General features: G+C 42.1%; 1 protein-coding gene across 2 annotated transcripts in view; it reads right to left on the bottom strand.

Annotated features, from left to right (window-relative positions):
• Window positions 1–20,615, bottom strand: part of LOC109890194 (coiled-coil domain-containing protein 3-like) — a 40,115-nt gene extending 19,500 nt beyond the window's left edge. Inside the window, exon 1 of one of the 2 annotated variants that reach the window (XR_004210018.1) lies at window positions 19,872–20,598. Coding sequence is in view for 1 of the 2 variants with exons in the window: in XM_031825034.1 (XP_031680894.1) it covers window positions 19,872–20,227 (356 nt within the window). In the remaining variant the exon portion in view is untranslated. Of the gene's footprint in view, window positions 1–19,871 lie in introns of both variants that reach the window. The other variant, XM_031825034.1, reaches the window with a different exon arrangement.
• Between the last annotated feature and the right edge of the window lie 2,285 nt (window positions 20,616–22,900).

Raw genomic sequence — 22,900 nt, 5'->3', positions numbered from 1 at the left:
TGGTTTGACTGGTGAGCTTTGCCCTACCAAAATGGAACAAGCTGGTTGGTTCATGATGCGGTCACACAGTGGTGGAAAAAGTACTCAATTGCCATACTTGAATAAAAGTTACGATACCTTATGTGACGTACAGCGGGTCAGGCTTGAGGCTGGTGAGTAAGTCAAACCCACTGATCTGCCACAAGTGGTGGAGAACGAGGCATTTGACAACGTGGTCGGATCAAGGTTGACGTTTACGCGGTATCGGCATGGACGAGTTGATAGCTCAGTTCGTTAGGGCCCAACAAGCGAACAGGTGGCTAACTACGATGGTCTCAAGAGGGAGGTATTCAGCCACTACCGGTACAGCCTGGCCCGTCAGGCCCAACTGGTCCACGACTGGAGGTTCGTGGCCGACGCTTTCCCCCCGTGCCCAGATGAGCAACCTACTGCGCATCACCAGGGCATGGCTCCTAATCGACGTAACCACCCTCCCTGTTACCGAAAAAGTGGTCATGGATCAGTTCTTACAGGCACTACCTCGCAACATGAAGTGGGCTGCGAGCCTATGCACGCCCCAGACCTTGGAGGACCTCTTGGGAGCCGTGGAGACGTACCAGAATACAGAGGCCCTGCTGAAGGGGACGCAGGACGAGTCTGGGAGCCTTTGGAGGGGACTTAAGGACGACCCCACCACCGTACTCTATACAGCTGCCAAGAGGACAGCACACGGGAGGGATGGAGATAGTGAGAGGTTGCTACCGGATAGACGTACTCAAGGTCTGCTAGATCCGAGGGGCTCGGTGATCTACCCCAGAGGAGACAGCATTCCCTGGAGCCCAGAACACGGTAACCAGGAGAAAACCTGTTTCTTTTATTTTTTATTTTTAAATAAACACCCTTGAATCTGAGGTATCACACTTGTCTCTCTGATCTGTGTAAACGTAATAGAAAATGACTCAAGTGAAAATGACCTTGAGTAAAGTTAAAAAGTATCTGGTTTAATATGTACTTAAGTACAGTGGTGGAAAAAGTACTAAACTGTCATGCTTAAGTCAAAGTAAATGCTATAAATCAAATTCCTTATATGAAATGTCAACTGCCCCTTAGAACCAACTTCTCTGGTTTTACAATGGCCTATGTGGAATCGATATGAGTCAGTAACATTAATTATATTGTCAAAATTCACTACAAAGTGTAAATAGCATAATTTTGGTCATAAAGTCAGTCTTGTCAAACTGAGTTTTGTAACTGAGTTCGTCACAATTTACTGGAGGGTTGGGTATGGATTAGAGGTCTTCACGGATCCCGTTACGAACATACCCGAGGCCAACTAGACCCATTCCATATAGACCTGGTCAGATCCAGACCAGGTCTGAGCTAGGAAAGCAGCAGAAAAGTCATTTTTTAAGCTACTTTATTAACCAGAGTGGATAAAGCCAGAGAAGGAGAGAGGTGCCGCTCTAGCAGGCGGGGGAGGGGCCGTACTGTGAGCGAGTGACATGGGGAGGAGGGAGGGAGGGAGATACGAGAGACCGCAACCAACCAAGCCGACTTGTGCTACAGTAGACTAATAGCTGCCACCGCTAGGTTATTTAGCATCAATATGATTACGTAGTACCTGTCTTGGACTGCATCAAACTGGGAAAATCTAGTTAAGCTTGCCAACTGAGACTGCAGTGCACAAGCTTTATCATCCTACAGTTACCAACAACTTAATTCAGAATATTAAGTAGCAACCTGCCTACCTGTTGGGTTGGCTCTTGGTTGTTGTAGCCTCAGTGGTGTGTATTCTTGGATGCCAAGGGAAGCCAGCCTTCTCCCCAAAATGTACCAAAAAAATTATTATATTATTCTATCTTTCATCTCTCTGTTTCATCATCTATGACTGCCGATTGCCGCTTTGATGACTTATGATTGGCCAACAAGCTACAAGTGCCATGCTCCACTCTTGTGAAAAGCAAGAGCAGCGGCATAAATTATACAATTTCTTTCTCTCCACTGCAGCAGACGTGTTTGGACCTGTATGGACACTTCCAGACAAGTCAGTTAAAATTACAAATACCCGAGACCCATGACAATCATATCAGATCCGGACCCTCTTGGGGTCCCAGTTCGGGTCTTGGGTATTTGGGTAAAGGTGGATCCGTGAAGACCTCTAGTATGGATTACTTACATACCCACTTTTGCCAATGACACCCAATTGCCCAGAGACAACATGTTTTGTCTGCCCCCAGCTACCATGTGTACATTTATCGTCATGTCTGCATATGAGTGCAATGCACGCATATTTCGCTCATCCAATATTTGCTATCAATGTAGCATTAAACTAACTATTACTTGTTTTAGCTATATATGGCAAGTTTAGTTTAGAGTTTGTTTTCCTCAAGTTGAATGGGCAGAACATGACAGAAAGACAACAGAAGACGACATACCTAAGTCTCACAGAAGATAGCAACGATGACAGCTAGAGCAGCATGTACACACAAAATGGTGCAAGCTCAAGCAAGCAAAAAAGGAAATGGACCAGGATGAGATACTTGCAACCTCTTTACCTCAGACCCCAAGCAAAAGTCAACTGGCGGAAAAAAGTGAAAAAGGACATTTCCATGTCTGAACTTCTCACTGAAATCTAGACCCTGACTACTAAACAAGATGCCACATTCTCCAAGGTGTCCACCATAGAGCGGGCTACCAAAGAAACATCAATGAAGATGGATGGTTTGTCAGAAAATGTGCGTCAGCTTCACACAGATGTGAGCGGGAACAAGGAAAAGATAACGTTTCTAAAGAATGAGGGGAAGAAACTGCAGTCAGAAAACATGGAGCTGAGTGAGAGTGGAGCTGAACTTCAATGTTACTCTCGTAGGTTGAATCTGAAAATCCAAGGTGTAAGAGAGGTAGAGCGAGAGGACATCAGGGAAGCTGTCATCATATCCTGGGGCAGGTGGCTCCATGCATCAAAGACAAACTAAGACATGTGATCAACGTTGTTCATCGACTTGGGAATCGAAGGACTGATGGACCTTCTCACAATGTCATTCTGTGCTTCACCATGTGCCACTACAGGGAGATCATCTGGAAAGCGGCCAAGGGGAACAAGTTGCTGGACTAGAAGACATTTCGCATCAAAGAGGCTCTGTATACCGCAGGATGAGACTCCCAGGGAGAAGCTGTGGCCGCTAATACAGAATACTCGACAAGAGGGCAAAAAAGCTGGGTTCAAGGGTCCACATGTGTTCATTAAAGGAAGAAATATTGCTGGTTGATTCTTGTGACATGACACCACACTTGAACTGTGAGTACTGCCAAGAGTAAATTTACCGTTCCAACTATAACTTTATATGAACACTTTCCAACCCCCCTCTGTTGTTGATGCCTGGTCTTATTTCAATCTGGATGCAAGGGGTTATACCTGGACAACAAAATATGTCACTAAAATCTATTATAGATTTATTCCTAGTTTCCCCCTATTTGTTACAATTTGTTCTAGATGTAGATTATCTAAGGGTAATCGAGGCTATTTGAAATTAAACAACACACTTCTTAACGAACCTATTTTCAATGGGAACATCAAATCAATAGCCAAATACATTTTTTGCGAGAGAAGAATTGGGTCATGGAAGTAAATGGGAAATTCTTCAAATTTAAAGTCAGCGTTTTATCTATTAAACATGCCAAAGAGTTGAAGCACCTAAAGCACCTTAGATAATGTTTTTTAATAATTTTATTTAACCCCCTTTTTCTCCCCAATTTCGTGATATCCAATTGGTAGTTACAGTCTTATCCCATTGCTGCAACTCCTGTACGGACCCGGAAGAGGCGAAGGTTGAGATCCGTGCGTCCCCCGAAACATGACCCCGCCAAGCCGCACTGCTTCTTGACACAATACTTTCTTAACCCAGAAGCCAGCCGCACCAATGTGTGAGAGGAAACACTGTACAACTGGCGACCCTGTTTGCGTGCATTGCACCCGGCCCACCACAGGAGTCACTAGAGAGCGATGGGAGAAGGACATCCAGGCCGGCCAAACCCTCCCCTAACCCAGACGACGTTGGCCAATTGTGCACCACCCTTAGATAATGGTTTTAAATGAGCAATCTTGACAGTCTTCTAAAGAAAGAAAGACTCTCAAGAATTGGAGTCTGAAGGTAGTAAGTTTTAAGTTCCTCGGCGTACATATCACGGACAAACTGAATTGGTCCACTCACACAGACAGCGTCGTGAATAAGGCGCAGCAGCGCCTCTTCAACCTCAGGAGGCAGAAGAAATTTGGCTTGTCACCAAAAGCACTCACAAACTTCTACAGATGCACAATCGAGAGCATCCTGTCGGGCTGTATCACCGCCTGGTATGGCAACTGCTCCGCCCACAACCGTAAGGCTCTCCAGAGGGTAGTGAGGTCTGCATAACGCATCACCGGGGGCAAACTACAAACTACACCGGGGCCATAAAGATCATCAAGGACAACAACCACCCGAGCCACTACCTGTTCACCCCGCTATCATCCTGAAGGCGAGGTCAGTACAGGTGCATCAAAGCAGGGACCGAGAGACTGAAAAACAGCTTTTATATCAAGGCCATCAGACTATTAAACAGCCACCACTAACATTGAGTGGCTGCTGCCAACACACTGACTCAACTCCAGCCACTTTAATAATGGGAATTGATGGAAATTGATGTAAAATATATCACTAACCACTTTAAACAATGCTACTTAATATAATGTTTACATAACCTACATTACTCATCTCATTTGTATATGTATATACTGTACTCTATATCATATACTGCATCTTTATGTAATACATGTACCATCACTCATTCATATATCTTTATGTACATATTCTTTATCCCTTTACACTTGTGTGCATAAGGTAGTAGTTTTGGAATTGTTAGGTTAGATTACTCGTTGGTTATTACTGCATTGTCGGAACTAGAAGCACAAGCACTTTGCTACACTCGCATTAACATCTGCTAACCATGTGAATGTGACAAATACATTTGATTTGATTTTAACTTAAATCTTTAAAACTAGAGTTAGAACAGTTTTACACAGATCTGGCAAAGTGTGCTTCGTCAGATCAATAGCAAAATGATTTGAAGAGGGGGAAAGAAACACCAGTTATTTATTTGCACTCGAAAATAGAAACTACAAAAAAAATCTGTAACTGCACTCAAAACGAATGATGTATTATGAAAAGATCCCACTGAAATATCAACGTTTGCCAATTCCTTTTATGAAGCCTTTACAACTCACAACTTCAGGTAGATGGTTAAGAAGGCTACATTCAGAACTATGTCCCTGTGTTTGAGGATGAATTCCACAGTTTGCGAATCAATAGTGTCAAACCTGTTGTGACTAGGGGGCAGTATTTTCATTTTTGGAAAAAAAACATTCCCGTAGTAAACAGGATATTTTGTCAGGACAAGATGCTAGAATATGCATATAATTGACAGCTTAGGATAGAAACCACTCTAACATTTACAAAACTGTAAAAATATTGTCTGTGAGTATAACAGAACTGATATTGCAGGCGAAAGCCTGAGAAAAATCCAATCCGGAAGTGCCTCATGTTTTGAAAGCGCTGCATTCCTAAGCGTCCCCTACTGAGCAGTGAATGGGATCAACCAGATTACTCTTTCTCCGTATTCCCGAAGGTGTCTACAGCATTGTGACGTAGTTTTACGCATTTATGTTGAAGAATACCCGTAAGCGGCTACATTGCACAACTGGTCACATGATGGCTCCCAGAGTGTTCTCGCGTAAAATACAGAGGTAGCCATTATTCCAATCGGTCCTACTGAAAAACCAATTGTCCCGGTGGATATATTATCGAATAGATATTTGAAAAACACCTTGAGGATTGATTCTAAACTATGTTTGCCATGTTTCTGTCGATATTGTGGAGCTAATTTGTAGAAAAAAATCAGCCGTTTTCGTGACTGCAATTTCCGGGCGATTTCTCAGCCAAATGTGAAGAACAAATGGAGCTATTTTGCCTACAAAAAATAATATTTTTGGAAAAAAGGAACATTGGCTATCTAACTGGGAGTCTCGTGAGTGAAAACATCCAACGCTCATCAAAGGTAAACGATTTAATTTGATTGCTTTTCTGATTTCCGTGACCAAGTTACCTGCTGCTAGCTGGACAAAATGCTATGCTAGGCTATCGATAAACTTACACAAATGCTTGTCTAGCTTTGGCTGTAAAGCATATTTTGAAAATCTGAGATGTCAGGGTGATTAACAAAAGGCTAAGCTGTGTCTCAATATATTTCACTTGTGATTTTCATGAATAGGAATATTTTCTAGGAATATTTATGTCCGTTGCATTATGCTAATTAGTGTCAGTCGATGATTACGCTCCCTCATGCGGGATGGGGAGTCACTAGAGGTTAAGTTTCAACATTAGTTTAGTCTTGGACCTTATAGATTACTCAGATGCAATTGACTCAGATGCTGTTATTTTATGTTTAGACTTCTGTAAAGCCTTTGACACAGTTGAACATTAATTTCTCTTTCGGTTTTGGTAAAAATGTGATCGAAGTCATTCATATGTTTTACAAAGATCTAAAGAGTTCTGTGATACTAAACCTTAATATATCCAAAAGAGTCAATATCAACATAAATGTATGACAGGGATGTCTGTCTTCACCTTTCTTATTCATTTTGGTATGCAAATTTGCATGGCTTATCAATTTTTGACTGAGATATAAAAATTTACAAGCTGACTAACAATACTAATCTTTTTTTAAGAGACAAAGTCCAGGTCGCCCATTCCCTTAATGCCATCACTGCATTCTCTATTGCGTCTGGATTAAAACTGAATATTTCTAAATGTGAAATCTTATGTTTACAGTATATGACTCTAATGATAAATAAATATACAATATTCCTGTAAAGGACTGCGCCTAATATTTAGGAACACATATGAATTTCTCTCCTAAAATTAAGAAAACAAAGTACATATTTAATAATTGGCTACAAAGGGATCTATCTACACTTGGAAGAGTGCTTCTGTCCAAAGCAGAGGGACTGTCTCACTTTGTGTACCATCTCATTGTCTTTATTTGTAAATCCCTCTACCTGTAATGAGATTGATAAGGCATATCTTATTTGTAAAAGTCTTACAAACTAAAAAGTCTATCCTCTGAGATAAGAGATTTGAAGGAGGTCTGGTAGTGTTGGATTTTGTTGACATAAATAACACGTTCAAGGTCAATTGGTTGAAAAGATATTCCATCAATACAGAATCCATTTGGTATTTAATTCCAAACAATGTATTTAATAAGTTGCGAGGTCTTACATTTTGACTGAAATGTAATTATTTTCCTGAAAGATCACCTACTAAATTAGGTAGGTTTCCCAAACAAGCTTTAATGTCCTGGAAAATATTTTTCCTACACAACTTTTACCTGCATAATGCTATTTTGTGGAATAATTCAGAAATAACTGTAAGGAGTAAGTCATTGTTCTACCCTAGCTGGCATGAAATAAATATTAACTTAGTTGATGTATTCGACAACAGGGGTAATATTCTTTCATATGAACAATTTATTACATTGAATGAGTTTCCAATACCTTTCAGAGAGTTTATTTCTGTGATCAAAGCCATTCCTAGTGGTCTGACTACGCTAAGGAAAACTAATCTTAGCTTTGGTGATGATCACAGAGCTTATCCAGAACTTAGCCTGTAAGGCGTGGGCTTACTTGAGAAATCTTGTTGTAACAAATACATAAAGACACTTTCCATTCAAGGAACAAATGTATGCCTAGAGGTACCTTTTGTTTGGAACATGTTAATTCCTGACATTGTCTGGAAAAAAGCAGGTTTAATGCATAAGATACAATACATCCATATAATTCCACGGTGTCCACATTTCTTTATGTTGATGATATATATGTGTTTTCTGCAAAAAAGTTGGAAATCTTATGCATTTTTTCTAAGAATGTAAATCTATGATAGATTTTTGGAGAAAACCTTGCAGAGTACATATTTAGATTTTTGAACACTACCAATGTTGTTGACATGAACGATATTGTATGTTACAATTGTAATACTGTTACCAAATACATTAAACATAAACAAAAATTCCAGAAAGCTATACCAAAATGTAAATATTTCTGATTGATTTGAATCCCTAGTTAATAACAAAAATGGTCCTTGAATTTTTATAATGAGATTCTTTGTGTCAGGACAAGTGCACAAATTGTTTTATTTATTTATTAAGGTCTCTTCTTGTTTTAACTATGCATTTTGTTTTGTGGTAGACATGTTTGATGTAGTGATGTAAATTGTTGATTGCTGATAATCTGTGTAACAAATATTTGTGCCGGATATTTGTAATTGGAATAAAAAGGAAAAAATTTAATAAAATGGACTTGTTGGTGTAAACTTCCAATGCATTTCAACAATATTGCCAGATGGCCAGGAATGGATTACATCAGACATGGTTACTTCTGCTGCCTGTCAAGAAAGCTTAATACAAATACAGTTAATACAGTTGAAACTGAAATGCTAGTCTGAAAGAAATGGGAGATAATGTCCAGATGATTTTACAGTGGAGATCAAGTTTATAAATTGCCTGGTTTGGCTAATACTGCAGAATAGTGAATAGGCATTTCAACGTCATAGCCTTAGCCGGTGGTATCTTTTGGAATAGACACTGGCTGGAATGGGGTTTTAACCAATCAGCATCCAGGATTAGACCCACCCATTGTATAATATTTGTTAATGCTAGCGAGCCAGGCAAGCTATGATATCACAGATGAAAGGGGAAAGATACTGTAAATAGCTAAATAAATCAAGCTAACATGTGATGTAGCATATAAGAGGGAGATGTGCATAGCTCACATTAGCTAGCTACCTTTCTAACAGCAGCTAACTGTAGCCCATTGGCATTTAGGGTTAATACAGGGCAAGCACTTGGACACGAGCTTGCTAACGAATCATAGGATATAGCCAGCTTGCTTTCAATAATATTTCAACTCGAACTGGCTAGCTAATGTGTTAGCCAACTAATTTCAGTTCGGACAAAGACAATGATAACTGACACGGATTTGCAAGTTGGGTAGCTAGCATTTGGGGGCTTCGTCTGCTAACCCAAAACAACATGCCTGTTCTCATAAAAGTTTATTGTGTATTTTCAAGGGCAAAAATAAATGAAGGATGGTACTCGTCTACTACAAATATAGCTATGGCTCTGGCAGCAAATAGCAAAACATATCAGCAAGCATTCAGCAACGCAGACAGCTGGTTGCACCGTAACGGTGTCAGCATCACCGGCATGAAAATATTATGTAGTTACCGTCCATCTATTAGCATATAAATTACTAGAGGCTACCTTTCCCTAGGCTGAGTTTAGGGACCTAAATCAAAGGAAAGGACAGAAAATACAAATATATTTTCAATATTGAGTGGTATCAATGGAAAGACTGGCTCTGTGGCTGCACTGCTAGGAACCAACTCTACTGAGTTGGTTACTGTGACTTAAATAACTTTCCAATAGCACTCAACAAGCATGAGAAATCAGTATCTCACATCCAAAGCCAGACACAATAGCTCACGGATAGATTTGACATTGAATGAACAACAGTTATTGAACATCAGCACTGTGCAAAGGAAAATGAGAACCGTGAGATTTTGAAAGACCTAGCTAATTAATACTACATGCTACCTAGGTAAACAGGAGTTGGCATTTCGTTGCAACGATGAAAGTGCCAGCTCATGAAACAGGCCCAGGGGCAACTACATCTCACAAGTGTAGCAGGTTAATGTGAATTCTGCAAACAACTGTTCCACTCTGAAAATGAACAGAAATGAATGTAACCAAATTATAGGGATTAAGGGTAAATTTAACCCCGGTTACATATATAATGGGGAATTTATTAAAATAAACAATCAAAGGGCAAACAATTCACACAATGAAATAACCCAACGTGGAATATATGGTGAACGTCTGTGCCCAGAGGGAATTAAATGTGCAGGAATTGGATGGAGTGCTGAGTGCATTCTGGAGAGAGATTTCACAATATACTCATGACATTATCTTCACACATACGTGTATTTTAAATGCTTTTCCCTGACAGTCCCAACTCAATAATCAGCTAGGGCTATTGCCATGCATACCGCCTAAATTGCTGGTTTCCCAACAAAGCATTGGCCTACGTTCTTGTGATTTGGAACAAACCACAGCAATTCTTTTTAAGAAGCTAATGATGCTCTGCAGCTAAGTCATGCTCTCTGGTGAACTATTTTGAAATTATTGTATTTATTTCTTTAAAGAGAGGAGTAATTATATAATTTTGGCAAATGTATTTCAATTGACTTTAAGATGTGCTTCCTATGGTACAGTAGTTGAAATTCAGAGCTTGAATAGCAAAAAGGATTAGTCTTTGTCAGGTATCAGGACTATAAAGTAAATGCAACAGCCTGTTTAACAAACGATAACTTGCACATGTATGGTATTCATAAAAGTGCATTGCAGGCTACTAGGCTACTATAAGTCAGGACCGGGCCTGTTACCAAGTCGTACTTACGTAAGTGAACTGAACACAATGGAGATATTATAGCACTGTGACAAAAGCCTTGCAGTAGACAAGATCAAGTGTTTATTGCTCTCAGACAATGCTTTCACCTATTCTATCTTCTCAGATCAGTTATTCTAGTAATTAGAAAATAGAGAAGGAACTTCTTCCAGATTATACACTGCTCAAAAAAATAAAGGGAACACTAAAATAACACATCCTAGATCTGAATTAATGAAATATTCTTATTAAATACTTTTTTCTTTACAAAGTTGAATGTGCTGACAACAAAATCACACAAAAATTATCAATGGCAATCAAATTTATCAACCCATGGAGGTCTGGATTTGGAGTCACACTCAAAATTAAAGTGGAAAAGCACACTACGGGCTGATCCAACTTTGATGTAATGTCCTTAAAACAAGTCAAAATAAGGCTCAGTAGTGTGTGTGGCCTCCACGTGCCTGTATGACCTTCCTACAATGCCTGGGCATGCTCCTGATGAGGTGGCGGATGGTCTCCTGAGGGATCTCCTTCCAGACCTGGACTAAAGCATCCGCCAACTCCTGGACAGTCTGTGGTGCAACGTGGCGTTGGTGGATGGAGCGAGACATGATGTCCCAGATGTTCTCAATTGGATTCAGTTCTGGGGAACGGGCGGGCTAGTCCATAGCATCAATGCCTTCCTCTTGCAGGAACTGCTGACACACTCCAGCCACATGAGGTCTAGCATTGTCTTGTATTAGGAGGAACCCAGGGCCAACCGCACCAGCATATGGTCTCACAAGGGGTCCGAGGATCTCATCTTGGTACCTAATGGCAGTCAGGCTACCTCTGGCGAACACATGTAGGGCTGTGCGGCCCCCCAAAGAAATGCCACTCCACACCATGACTGACCCACCGCCAAACCGGTCATGCTGGAGGATGTTGCAGGCAGCAGAACGTTCTCCACGGCGTCTCCAGACTCTGTCACGTCTGTCACATGTGCTCAGTGTGAACCTGCTTTCATCTGTGAAGAGCACAGGGTGCCAGGGGCGAATTTGCCAATCTTGGTGTTCTCTGGCAAATGCCAAACGTCCTGCACGGTGTTGGGCTGTAAGCACAACCCCCCACCTGTGGACATCGGGCCCTCATACCACCCTCATGAAGTCTGTTTCTGACCGTTTGAGCAGACACATGCACATTTGTGGCCTGCTGGAGGTCATTTTGCAGGTCTCTGGCAGTGCTCCTCCTGCTCCTCCTTGCACAGAGGCGGAGGTAGCGGTCCTGCTGCTGGGTTGTTGCCCTCCGACGGCCTCGTCCACGTCTCCTGATGTACTGGCCTGTCTCCTGGTAGCGCTTCCATGCTCTGGACACTACGCAGACAGACACAGCAAACCTTCTTGCCACAGCTCGCATTGATGTGCCATCCTGGATGAGCTGCACTCCCTGAGCCACTTGTGTGGGTTGTGGACTCCGTCTCATGCTACCACTAGAGTGAAAGCACCGCCAGCATTCAAAAGTGACCAAAACATCAGCCAGGAAGCATAGGAACTGAGAAGTGGTCTGTGGTCCCCACCTGCAGAACCACTCCTTTATTGGGGGTGTCTTGCTAATTGCCTATAATTTCCATCTGTTGTCTATTCCATTTGCACAACAGCATGTGAAATTTATTGTCAATCAGTGTTGCTTCCTAAGTGGACAGTTTGATTTCACAGAAGTGTCATTGACTTGTAGTTACATTGTGTTGTTTAAGTGTTCCCTTTATTTTTTTGAGCAGTGTAGTAGCCCTCCCTAGGGGCAGGCAGCTGAGTGTCTTGAGGCTTAAAGCTAGTCAGAGTACCACCACTGCATTGAGATTTATTGACCTACAGTAACTTGTGAAGACACACTTGTGAGTTCAGAAAGAATGGCTGTCATGACCCCTTCACTTAATCTGGTTCGATGAAAGCAAGACATGAACTATTAAGTCCTAACCATGATATTAACTGTAAAGCCTTAACACACACATTCTACTCCAAGAATAATAATCTGTCCCTTCACTTTGTTAAACAGCAGACCAGCAACAATGTTATGGGAGTGAGACTGCTACATTTGGCACAGACAGGCAGACCAACCAGTCTACAGTTTGGGTCCAGTGGGAGATTCCTTATTTCATTTCTTCCTATGCTAAACTATCCTTTAGTCCTGTCCTGGGCACTCACAATTGATTAGGGGAGGCTGTTTCAGTCTGTGTCATTTGGGGGGCTTTAACAGGAAATGGGAGCTCACTGGAGACTCTGATGGAAACTTTTCAGCACTGGCTTGCTGATTCAAAGCCTGAGAGAACCATGTTTGCAGAATGACGAGAACAATGCTTACTGGAACTGGAGACTCCTCTGTTAAAAGTTTAAGACGGAGGTCTGAGTTTAGCTGAGAAGCTGCAGAGCAGCACTAGAGGCTCAAGCAGACACATCCCCCTCCATCCCAGCATCCTAATGAAGGAAGGCACAGATGTAGGATCTTATTTGAGCCCGTTTGCTACAGCAGGGAAATTATCCTGAAGCAACAGGAAATGTGAATTATTATGTGGATTATACTGTATATAATAGATTTTTGTTGATACATTTTTCATTAGGGCAAATAAAGTCTGACCTTTTAAAGTGGAAATTACAAACTTTAGAAGCCTTTTTAAACCTTGAATACACTACAAATTTGCATTTCCTACAACTGTAGTTCAGAGATGCATCAGATGAGATATTCAGTATTCTTATATAGGCTTTTTAGGGAACTTTTAGTGACAGTTTAACGCAGCACACTAAATGGCAATGTCTCGGGCTGTTTCATTCTAGTTTTCATTGCACCCTAAATATGTCTGTGTCTTACTGTAACCCTTATTAGGTTGTTTCCTCCCATAGTAGCTGGCTGATTGCAGGGTTAATCCCCACGGCTTGTAGTTGAGGACCCTTTCAGATCAGCAAAACCCCCAATAATGCCTTTAGGATTTCCCAATAATGGAGAAGGGCTACATCATGACACCATCAACCTGTCCTCTCAAACGGAACACACAATTTCCTGTGTGCATTTAAAACGTGCGTGCATGTAGTCTGTGTTAATGTCTGTGTGTTCATGTGGGAGTGTGTGCGTGTGTTTGAGTATATGGACTGGCAGCAGGGGGCCTATGAACCTGGGATCTTCAAAAAACGATTGAAAATGCAGCTGGCCATCCAACTCATCTACACACACACACACTCTTTCCCTCTGACTATCTAAACACACGGTCACTATTGTACTTGGCGGTGAACCTCCATGCGGGATAGCTGAACACGCCACACTGGAATGCCTTTGAAAGACTCTTTGAATGACTGTGCACTTATCTGTTCTAGGTGCTGAGAATGAAAGGAACACAGGAAGACTTGAGACATCAGTTAAACGTGTCGGCACAAGTTAATCTCCCAGAACAGAAGGCTGGTGTTATTCAGCAGGGTTGTTCCATGTTTGGGAAACAAAAGACTTCCCAGCCAGCCTGTAGTTGGCGTGGAGATAACACCATCAGCTTAAACTCCTAGCTTTAAGGGTCTCCCCTAAGCGGTTGGGAACTGTCAGCCTCTAATTACACAAGCTGGAAAGCCATGGCCACTTTTTTCTATGACTGCTGTGTTGTTCCCCTTTAACACCAAGGGAGATGCAGTGCCATCAGAAAGTATTCAGACCCCTTGACTGTTGTTTTACAGCCTGAATTCAAAATGGATGAAATAATTTTTTCTCACCCATCTACACACAATACAACATAATGACAAATTGAAAACATTTTTCACATTTATAAATTTTTTAATACAGAAATAAATAATTTACGTTACTATTCACACTCCTGAGTCAATACATGTTACATTCACTTTTGGCAGCGATTACAGCTGTGAGTCTTTCTGGGTAAGTCTCCAAGAGGTTTTCACAGCTGGATTGTATAATATTTGCACATTATTCTTTAAAAAATGCATCAAGCTCAGTCAAGTTGGTTATTGATCATTGCTAGCCAGACATTTTCAAGTCTTGCCATGGATTTTCGAAACGATTTAAGTCAGAACTCTAACTAGGCCTCTCAGTAACATTCAATGTCGTCTTGGTAAGCAACTCCAGTGTATATTTGGACTTGTGTTCTAGGTTATTGTCCTACTGAAAGGTGAATTTGTCTCCAATCGTCTGTTGGAAAACAGACTGAACCAGGTTTTCAACTAGGATTTTGCCTGTGCTTTGCTTAATTCCGTTGCTTTTTATCCTAAAAAAAAACTCCCTAGTCCGATGACGAGCATACGCATAACAAAAATCGAATCAAATAAAATGTTATTTGTCACATGCGCCGAATACAACTAGTGTAGACCTTACCTGGAAATGCTTGCTTATGAACCCATCTCTACATTGTAGAGTTTAAAAATAGTAACACCCAAGGAATAAAATAAATAAAATATACAAGAATGGAGCTATATTCAGGGAGTACCAGAATCAGATCAATGTGCAGAGGTACGAGGTATTTGAGGTACATGAAGGCAGGGTAAAGTGACTAGGCATCAGGATAGATAATAATAATAAGAGTAAATTAAAGAACAGAGTAGCAGCAGCAAATTATGTGTGTAAAAGTGTGTGTGTGTGAGTGTGCTGTGTGAGTGCATACGTAATATATGTAAATGTGTGTGGGTTTTGTCTGGGAGTGGCAATGTAGTGTGTGTGAGTGAGCGTGTATATGGTTTGTATATGTAGTCTAGTGAGTGTGCGTAGGGTCAGTGCAAGACAGAGTCAATGTAGATAGTCGGGTAACATTAATTTACTATTTAGTCTCATGGCATGGGGGTAGAAGCTGTCTCGGAGCCTGTTGGTCTGAGAGCCAATGCTCCGTTACCGTTTGCTGGATGGTAGCAGAGTGAAAAGTCTATAAAGTCTATAGCTTGGGTGACTGGAGTCTTTGGCAATTTTTCTGGCCTTCCTCTGATACCGCCTGATAAAGAGGACCTGGATGGCAGGGAGCTCGGCCCCAGTCATGTACTGGTCTGTCCGCACCATTCTCTGTAGAGCTTTGCGAGGGCCCATGCCAAACCCTCTTCAAGACTGTGCAGGTGTGTGTTGACCATGTTAATTTTGTCCTTAGTGATGTGGATGCCAAGGAACTTGAAGCTCTCGATGCACTCCACAACAGCTCCCTCAATGTGAATGGGGGCGTGCTCTCCCCTCTTTCTCCTATAGTCCATGATCAGCTCATTGAGGGAGAGGTTGTTGTCCTTGTGTCACACTGCTAAGTCTCGTACTTCCTCCCTGTAAGCTGACTCATCGCCGTTGGTGATCAGGCCTACCATCGTAGTGTCGTCAGCAAACTTGATGATGGTGTTTGAGTCGTGCGTGGCCACTCAGTTTGGGGTAAATAGGAAGTACAGGAGGAGACTAAGCACACCCCTGAGGGGCCTCTGTGTTGAGGGTCAGCATGGTGGAGATGTTGTTGTCTACCCTTACCACCTGAAGGCGGCCCATCAGGAAGTCCAGGATACAGTTGCAGAGGAATGGGTTTAGTCCCAGGGTCCTTAGCTTGGTGATGAGCTTGGAGGGGACTATGGTGTTGAAGGCTGAGCTGTATGTAATCTATGAACAGCATTCTCACCCTGCTATCCAGGTGAGAGAGGGCAGTGTGAAGTGCAATTGAGATTTTGTCAACATTGGATCTTTTGGGGCGGTATGCGAATGGGAGTGGGTCTAGGGTTTCTGGGATAATGGTGTTGATGTGTGTCGTGAGCAGCCTTTCAAAGCACTTCATAATTTCCGATGTGTACTACACGGCGATAGTCATTTAGGCAGGTTACCTTGGAGCTCTTAGGAACAGGGACAATGGTGGTCAGCTTGAAACATGTTGGGATTAGAGACTGGGACAAGGAGAGATTGAAAATGTTTGTGAAGACACTTGCCAGTTTGTTTGGGCATGCTTTGAGAATGCGCCCTGGTTTTCCGTCTGGTCTGACGGCCTAGTAAGTGTTAACCTGTTAAAACATTTTGCTCACATCAGCCATGGAGAGTGAGATCTGAAAAAACAGGGGCTTTCAAGTTATATTCCTTGAAGCGAGCATAAAAAGGCATTTAGCTCATTTGGGAGTTCTGCATGGCTAGGTTTCCCTTTGTAATCCGTTATCGTCTGCAAGCCCTGCCACAGATGACAAGCGTTGGAGCTGGTGTAACAGGATTCCACCTTCATCCTATATTGTCCATTTGCATGTTTGATGTCTTGTCGGAAGTCAGAGCGAGCTTTCTTGTACGAGTCCATGTCCATTTCCCATTCCTTGTAAGCGGTAGCTCTAGCTTTTAGCCCAGTGCGAATATTGCCTGTAATCCAGGGTTTTTGGTTTGGAAACGTTTTTATAGTCACTATAGGGATGACATCGTCTATACATTTATTGATGAAGCCTGTGACTGATGTGGTAAAGGCCTCAATGCTATCGGATGAATCCTGGAACATATCCCGGTCTGTACTAGCAAAACGGTCTTGTCGCCTCGCGTCTGCTTCATCTGTATTGAGCGCATCACTGATACTTACTGCTTGAGTTTTGTTTGTAAACAGGAAGCAGAAGAATGGAGTCCGGGTCAGATTTGCCAAAGGGAGGACAAGGGAGGGCCTTGTATGCATTTCTGTGGGTAGAATAAAAGTGGTCTAGACATTTAGTGCCTCTAGTGGAGATGGAGACTTGTAGGTAGAAGTGACGAAGGACGGTTTTATGTCTCCCCGTATTAAAGTCTCCTCCCACCAGAAACGCTGCCTCTGGGCAAGCTGTTTCTTGTTTGTTTATGGCCTCAAACAGTTTGTTGACTGCCAGAGTGGTGTTGGCTAGTGAAGTTACGTAGACAGCCATGGTAATTTCAAATGAGAACTCTCTTGATAGATTAAAGGGTCTGCAGATGACCATGAGGTTGTGAGGATTGACGTTGGTAGAGACAAGAAGCAGGTACAGGGAGTGAAGATTTAATTATCAACCGACATGGAACGGGACAGGACAGCTTCTGGACAAGAACACATAATGACATTAATGCGGACACAGGGAACAAACAGTTATAGACGGGGAAATTAACAAAGGGAAGGAGTCAAGGTGAGTCCAATGAGCACTGCTGCGCGTAATGATGGTGACAGATGTGCGAAATGAAGTACAGCCAGGCCCCTCCAGCGCCGGAGAGGGAGAGAGGGAGCAGGCATGACAGAGGTATTCTACATCAGGTGGGAAAAAGCTTGAGATTTCCTTCACACTTGAAGCAGATCACCAGTTGTTATGAACACCAGTTGTTATAAAAAACACACTCCACCTCCTTTCGACTTCCCCTAAGCAGCCATATGATCTTGCCGCTGTATGGAGACTCCACCAAGTACTACGTGCATAGTGTCAACATCCAGACAGGTTTCAGTAAGATATATAATATCTCTGCTTTTCAAGTCTCTCTGATAGGATGCCTGTATCTATGTAGTGACTGGGTGTATTGATACAACATCCAAAGTGTAATTAATAACTTCACCATGCTCAATGAACAGTGCCCGCCCTAATTATTGGGACAGTGAAATAAAAAATGTACTCCACATGTGTAATTTTGGAGTCACTTTTATCATAAATAATAATAGAATATGTTTCTAAACACTTCTACATCAATGTGGATGCTACCATGATTGTGGATAGTCCTGAATGAATCGTGAATAATGATGAGTGAGAAAGTTACAGACGCAAAAAAAATATCATACCCCCAAGACATGCTAACCTCTCACCATTACAATAACAGGAAAGGTTAGAATTTGAGGGGGCATGATTTGTGCATCTGTAACTTTATAACTCATCACTTTTTAGGAATCATTCAGGACTATCCGTAATCATGGTAGCATCCACATTAACATAGAAATAATCTGTAACACAACCAAAACAAACAGCAAATGCATCCAACAAGTTTATAGAGTCACAAACTTGATGTAATCATTGTGTGCTAGGAATGTGGGATCAAATACTAAACGTTTGACTACTTTAATATACATAAGTGAATATACATAAGCTGACAGTCTGCACTTTAACCTCATAGTCACTGTATAATGTAAAATCCAAAGTGCTGGAGTACAGAGCCGAAAGAAGAATAAATGCTTCACTGTCCCAATAATTATGGAGGGCATATTCAATGCCTGCTTTTGATTTTTTTTTGTACCAATCTACCAATAAGTGCACTTATTTGTGCGGCATTGGAAAACCTCCTTGGTCTTAGTGGTTGAATCTGTGTTTGAAATCTACTGCTCGACTGAGGGATCTTAAAGATAATTGCATGTGTGGAGTACAGAGATGCGGTAATCAATTTAAAAATCATGTTAAACACTATCATTGCACACAGAGTGATACTATGCAACTTATTAAGCAATTATTTACTCCTGAAATTATTTAGGCTTGCCATAACAAAGGGCGGTGGGTGTGGGGCGTTTTCCCCCCAAATTTCGTGATATCCAATTTGTAATTGCAGTCTTGTCCCATCGCTTCAACTCCCATACGGACTCGGGAGAGGCGAACTCACCGTCTCAAAACATTTAAGCTTTTAATTTTCTATTAATTTCACTTTAACATTATGTGTGTATCGTGTGTAAGCCAGTGACACATAAATAAAAATGTAATCAATTATAAATTCAGGTTGTAACATCAAAATGTGGAGAAAGTCAAGGGGTGTGAATACTTTCTGAAGGCACTGTATCAAACTCAATTCTCTCATACTCCGGCACATTGATTGATTCGTTACTGGTACCCCGTGTATATGGCCAAGTTATTGTTACTCATTGTGTATTTATTCCCTTTGTTATCATTTTCTCTAGATTTGTCTCTCTGCATTGTTGGGAAGAGCCTGTAAGTAAGCATTTCACTGTTAATCTACACCTGCTGTTTATCAATTATCGAACAAATAAAATACAGGGGTTACTTCTAAACGACCTGAATCTGATCATCTTTTCAATCTGTTGATATTTATCTCACATGAGAAAACGGTTTGTGGAATCTAGCTACACAATATGACACACTATAATATTGCGCGCACACATTCACCCACGGTTTGGTTTATTCTTCCTGCTGGGTTTGCTTGCCACTTGGGTCGTTCAAAGTCTAAAACATATCCCAAGACAATCCCAAGGGCAGACCCAGCACTCAACTCTATTCCACCTAGTGTCTATTCATCAGACAAAGGTTTCTCATTAAACTGTAAAAAGCTTAACACTGCTGGAAATGTAAGGGTTTTATTATATCTAGACACAAACAATACATCACTATATGTCTATATTCTGGTGTATTGTACTTGTGTTATTTCAGTATTTAAACTTGCTTGAAAGTGATAAACGCTCCTCCATCAACACCAGCACTTCACCGTCTCTTACCTCAGAAAGAAATAGTAAGAGCTGTTCTCCACGACGCTGTAGGAGTAACAGGGGAAGTAACCCAACCCGGTGACATTGAACCGGGAGCCAGTGGGGACCTCCAGCATGCTGCCCCACGCCTGGTCGCATTGCAGCTCGATCTCTGCGGAGAAGAAGAGGTCCGTGTCATACTGCCAAGGCAGGTAGTTATACACACTGTACGAGTCCTTGTGCAGCGCAAGCACCTTGGCGAACACGATGATTTCCGCGAGCTCCGCACGGCACGCCTCAGTCTGGGGTCTCCAGTCGTGGGCCAACTGACATCCCCAAACCCCGCTCAGACAGGTCGCCAGAATCAACGCAAAAATAGCACACATATCTGTCAACTGCGGGTTTCGATTGCAGCCACTATGAAACACAAATTCCGGGCAGTGAAGGGTGTGCGGGCTGGTGAGAGTTACAGGACCAGGACCACTGACTTCTCATCAAACTGTCAGGCACGACTGTAATTCCATGGGCTTGTCAGCGCATGCAGCACCAATATGTGACAGGTATCATACAAGTAGGCTCTCTTTATAAATAACAGCAGGAAAGTGACATAAAGTAAGTTGTTGCATTCAAATACAATAGCAGTTACTTATGCTAAACCCTCTTCCCTCATCCCCTCCTGCACGCCAGGCTACACTGTGAGTGCTGATCTAAAATTACGCGCAGCTTCCCTGGATCCTGTGAGTAGAGGCTCTCTGTGCGCTTGACATCTTACACGCACTAAAGTAGGCTATTCTGACTAGTCAAGAGAACACCTTGTCTATTACCTAACACTTTATAATACATAACCTCTCTCAATTATACATGCAAGGGGTAATCGTGCTTCTACAGCTGCATTGCTTGCTGTTTGGGTTTCTGTATCGACACTTTTTGACATCTACTGATACATGTGATTGATTGATCGGGGTTATCAACAGTGCCATTGCTTAAAATTGAGAGCCTATCGAATGTTTTTTTTAAAATAATCCCCCAAAATTGCAGACCATGGTCTACTTCCATACATTTCCAACATCACATAATATTGGGTTTATTTCTGTACTTCTGTATTTCTTCGATCACAATAAGCCTTGTAAAATGTACTAAAAGAAATTCGTTTTCAGACCCTCACAACAGCAACCTTATCACAGACACAAACTATGTCTTATGGGGTCATGGCTTCTGAGATATGATGAACTGGGGCCCGCCCACTCCACGTGTGATAACAAGTTGAGGGTGCAGTCACAAATTAGGCTGCACCTAAGAGCAAATTAGACCACCAGATAACTTTCTAATCAGTCTGGTAACTGAAAAATATATGATTTGCTGCTAAGTGTCAGAGGTCAGGAATACTGTATATTTCCCAAGTGTCTTCGGCTCAAAAGCCCCAGGCAGAACAGTAGGCTCATACATTGACATGTAACATCATGTCTGTGTCCCTGCATTGCACCTCTGTCATGGGAATGTCCTTCCCAGCAGAAGAGCCCCCAGTTGTCTTCTCTTTAGTAACCTCATCCAGGAACGAGATTAACCAGCAAACATGACCCATATGTTGTTATTCGGTGGGCACGGGTATCCCACACTAAACCCACACCAGCCCCACACAGCCTAGCCCACAACAAGCTCAACACAGGCTAGCCCATATCAATCCTACATCAGCCAGACATGGGTCAGCCTAAACCCAACATATAGGCTAGCCCTGTGTTTCCCAACTGGGGGTACACGGGCAGTCCCCAGTGAGAAAGTGGGAAGATTTTTTTTTAAATGTGAAGAAAAAAAATATTGGGAAAAACATTACCAACAAAATATATGTTAAGGTTATTTAAATCTTAATAGGCAGGAAAACATTTACTGAGGTCACTGGTGTGAGATCTCTAGTTATTTTATATTATATATTTTGTAACTAGAGTTTCTGCTACTGCGCGCCCGAGCTTTGGGTCAATGGTTGATCCTCTGCTTGCGCCGAGTGCACGTGATCATTTGCTCTGTGCGCTAGTGTGCCTGCTGCTGTTATCCTCGCAGAAACGATGATTGATAAGACAGCAGTTTATGCACTGAAGACGGTACCATTGTCAAATAACATAGTGTGCTGTATGATCGAGGACATGGGCGTTGATATTGTTGATCAAGTGCTGAAAAAATATGAATTCCGGTCCATTTTCTCTGCATTTGGACAAATCGACTGATGTCATTGGGGAGGGAAATTTGATTGCGTTTGTGCCATTCCGCAGGGTAGCCTAGTGGTTAGAGCGTTGGACTACTAACCGGAAGGCTGCAAGTTCAAACCCCCGAGCTGACAAGGCAGTTAGGCCGTATTTGAAAATAGGAATTTGTTCTTAACTGACTTGCCTAGTTAAATAAAAAATAAATAAATACATAAACATTTAGGAAATTAATGAGCACATTCTGTTCTGCAAGAAGCTAACAGGGAGAACTAGGGGTGAGGATGTGTTTCACGTTATTGACACCTTTTTCTCACAGCACAATCTGGATTGGGAACACCCTGTGTTCATGTGCGCACGGTTCGCGCTGCATCAATGCCTGGGACTCGCAGTGGCGGATTTAGTTATAGGCGACATGGGCAGGCGCCTAGGGCGGCATCTTGCGTTGGCGACATGTGGCGCCCGCACAAAAATAAATATATATATATGAGCGATAGATTCCGAATGTTGACATTTGCGCAATCGGTTTTCTATCGCTCATTTACACAGCAAGTCAATGATGTCATGTCACCGTGTGGGACTGTGTGTCAATTAACCTTGTTTGAGTGGGCGCCCTGATTCTAGTTTGTGAGCTAGGCAGGCTACTGTCTAGGAAGGTCTCCCACTCAGAAGTACTAGATGGAGAGGGGGTGGGGTAGGTTGACCTCTGGACTCCCCACTGGAAGCCCGAGGTAGGGGGGGAATCTATCAAATAACGCACTTCTAACTTTGTACAGTACTAACGCAATTACTAATGCAATTAGTTGTGGAATTTAGTTTGTGTGTTTCTTGTTTGAAGTGCAGTGGTGTAATAATCTGGTTATC

The sequence above is a fragment of the Oncorhynchus kisutch genome, linkage group LG5, assembly GCF_002021735.2.
Source record: "Oncorhynchus kisutch isolate 150728-3 linkage group LG5, Okis_V2, whole genome shotgun sequence".
Lineage (NCBI taxonomy): Eukaryota > Metazoa > Chordata > Actinopteri > Salmoniformes > Salmonidae > Oncorhynchus > Oncorhynchus kisutch.
The sequence above is the reverse complement of the archived record's forward strand: the minus strand, read 5'-3'. Positions and strand labels throughout refer to the sequence as shown.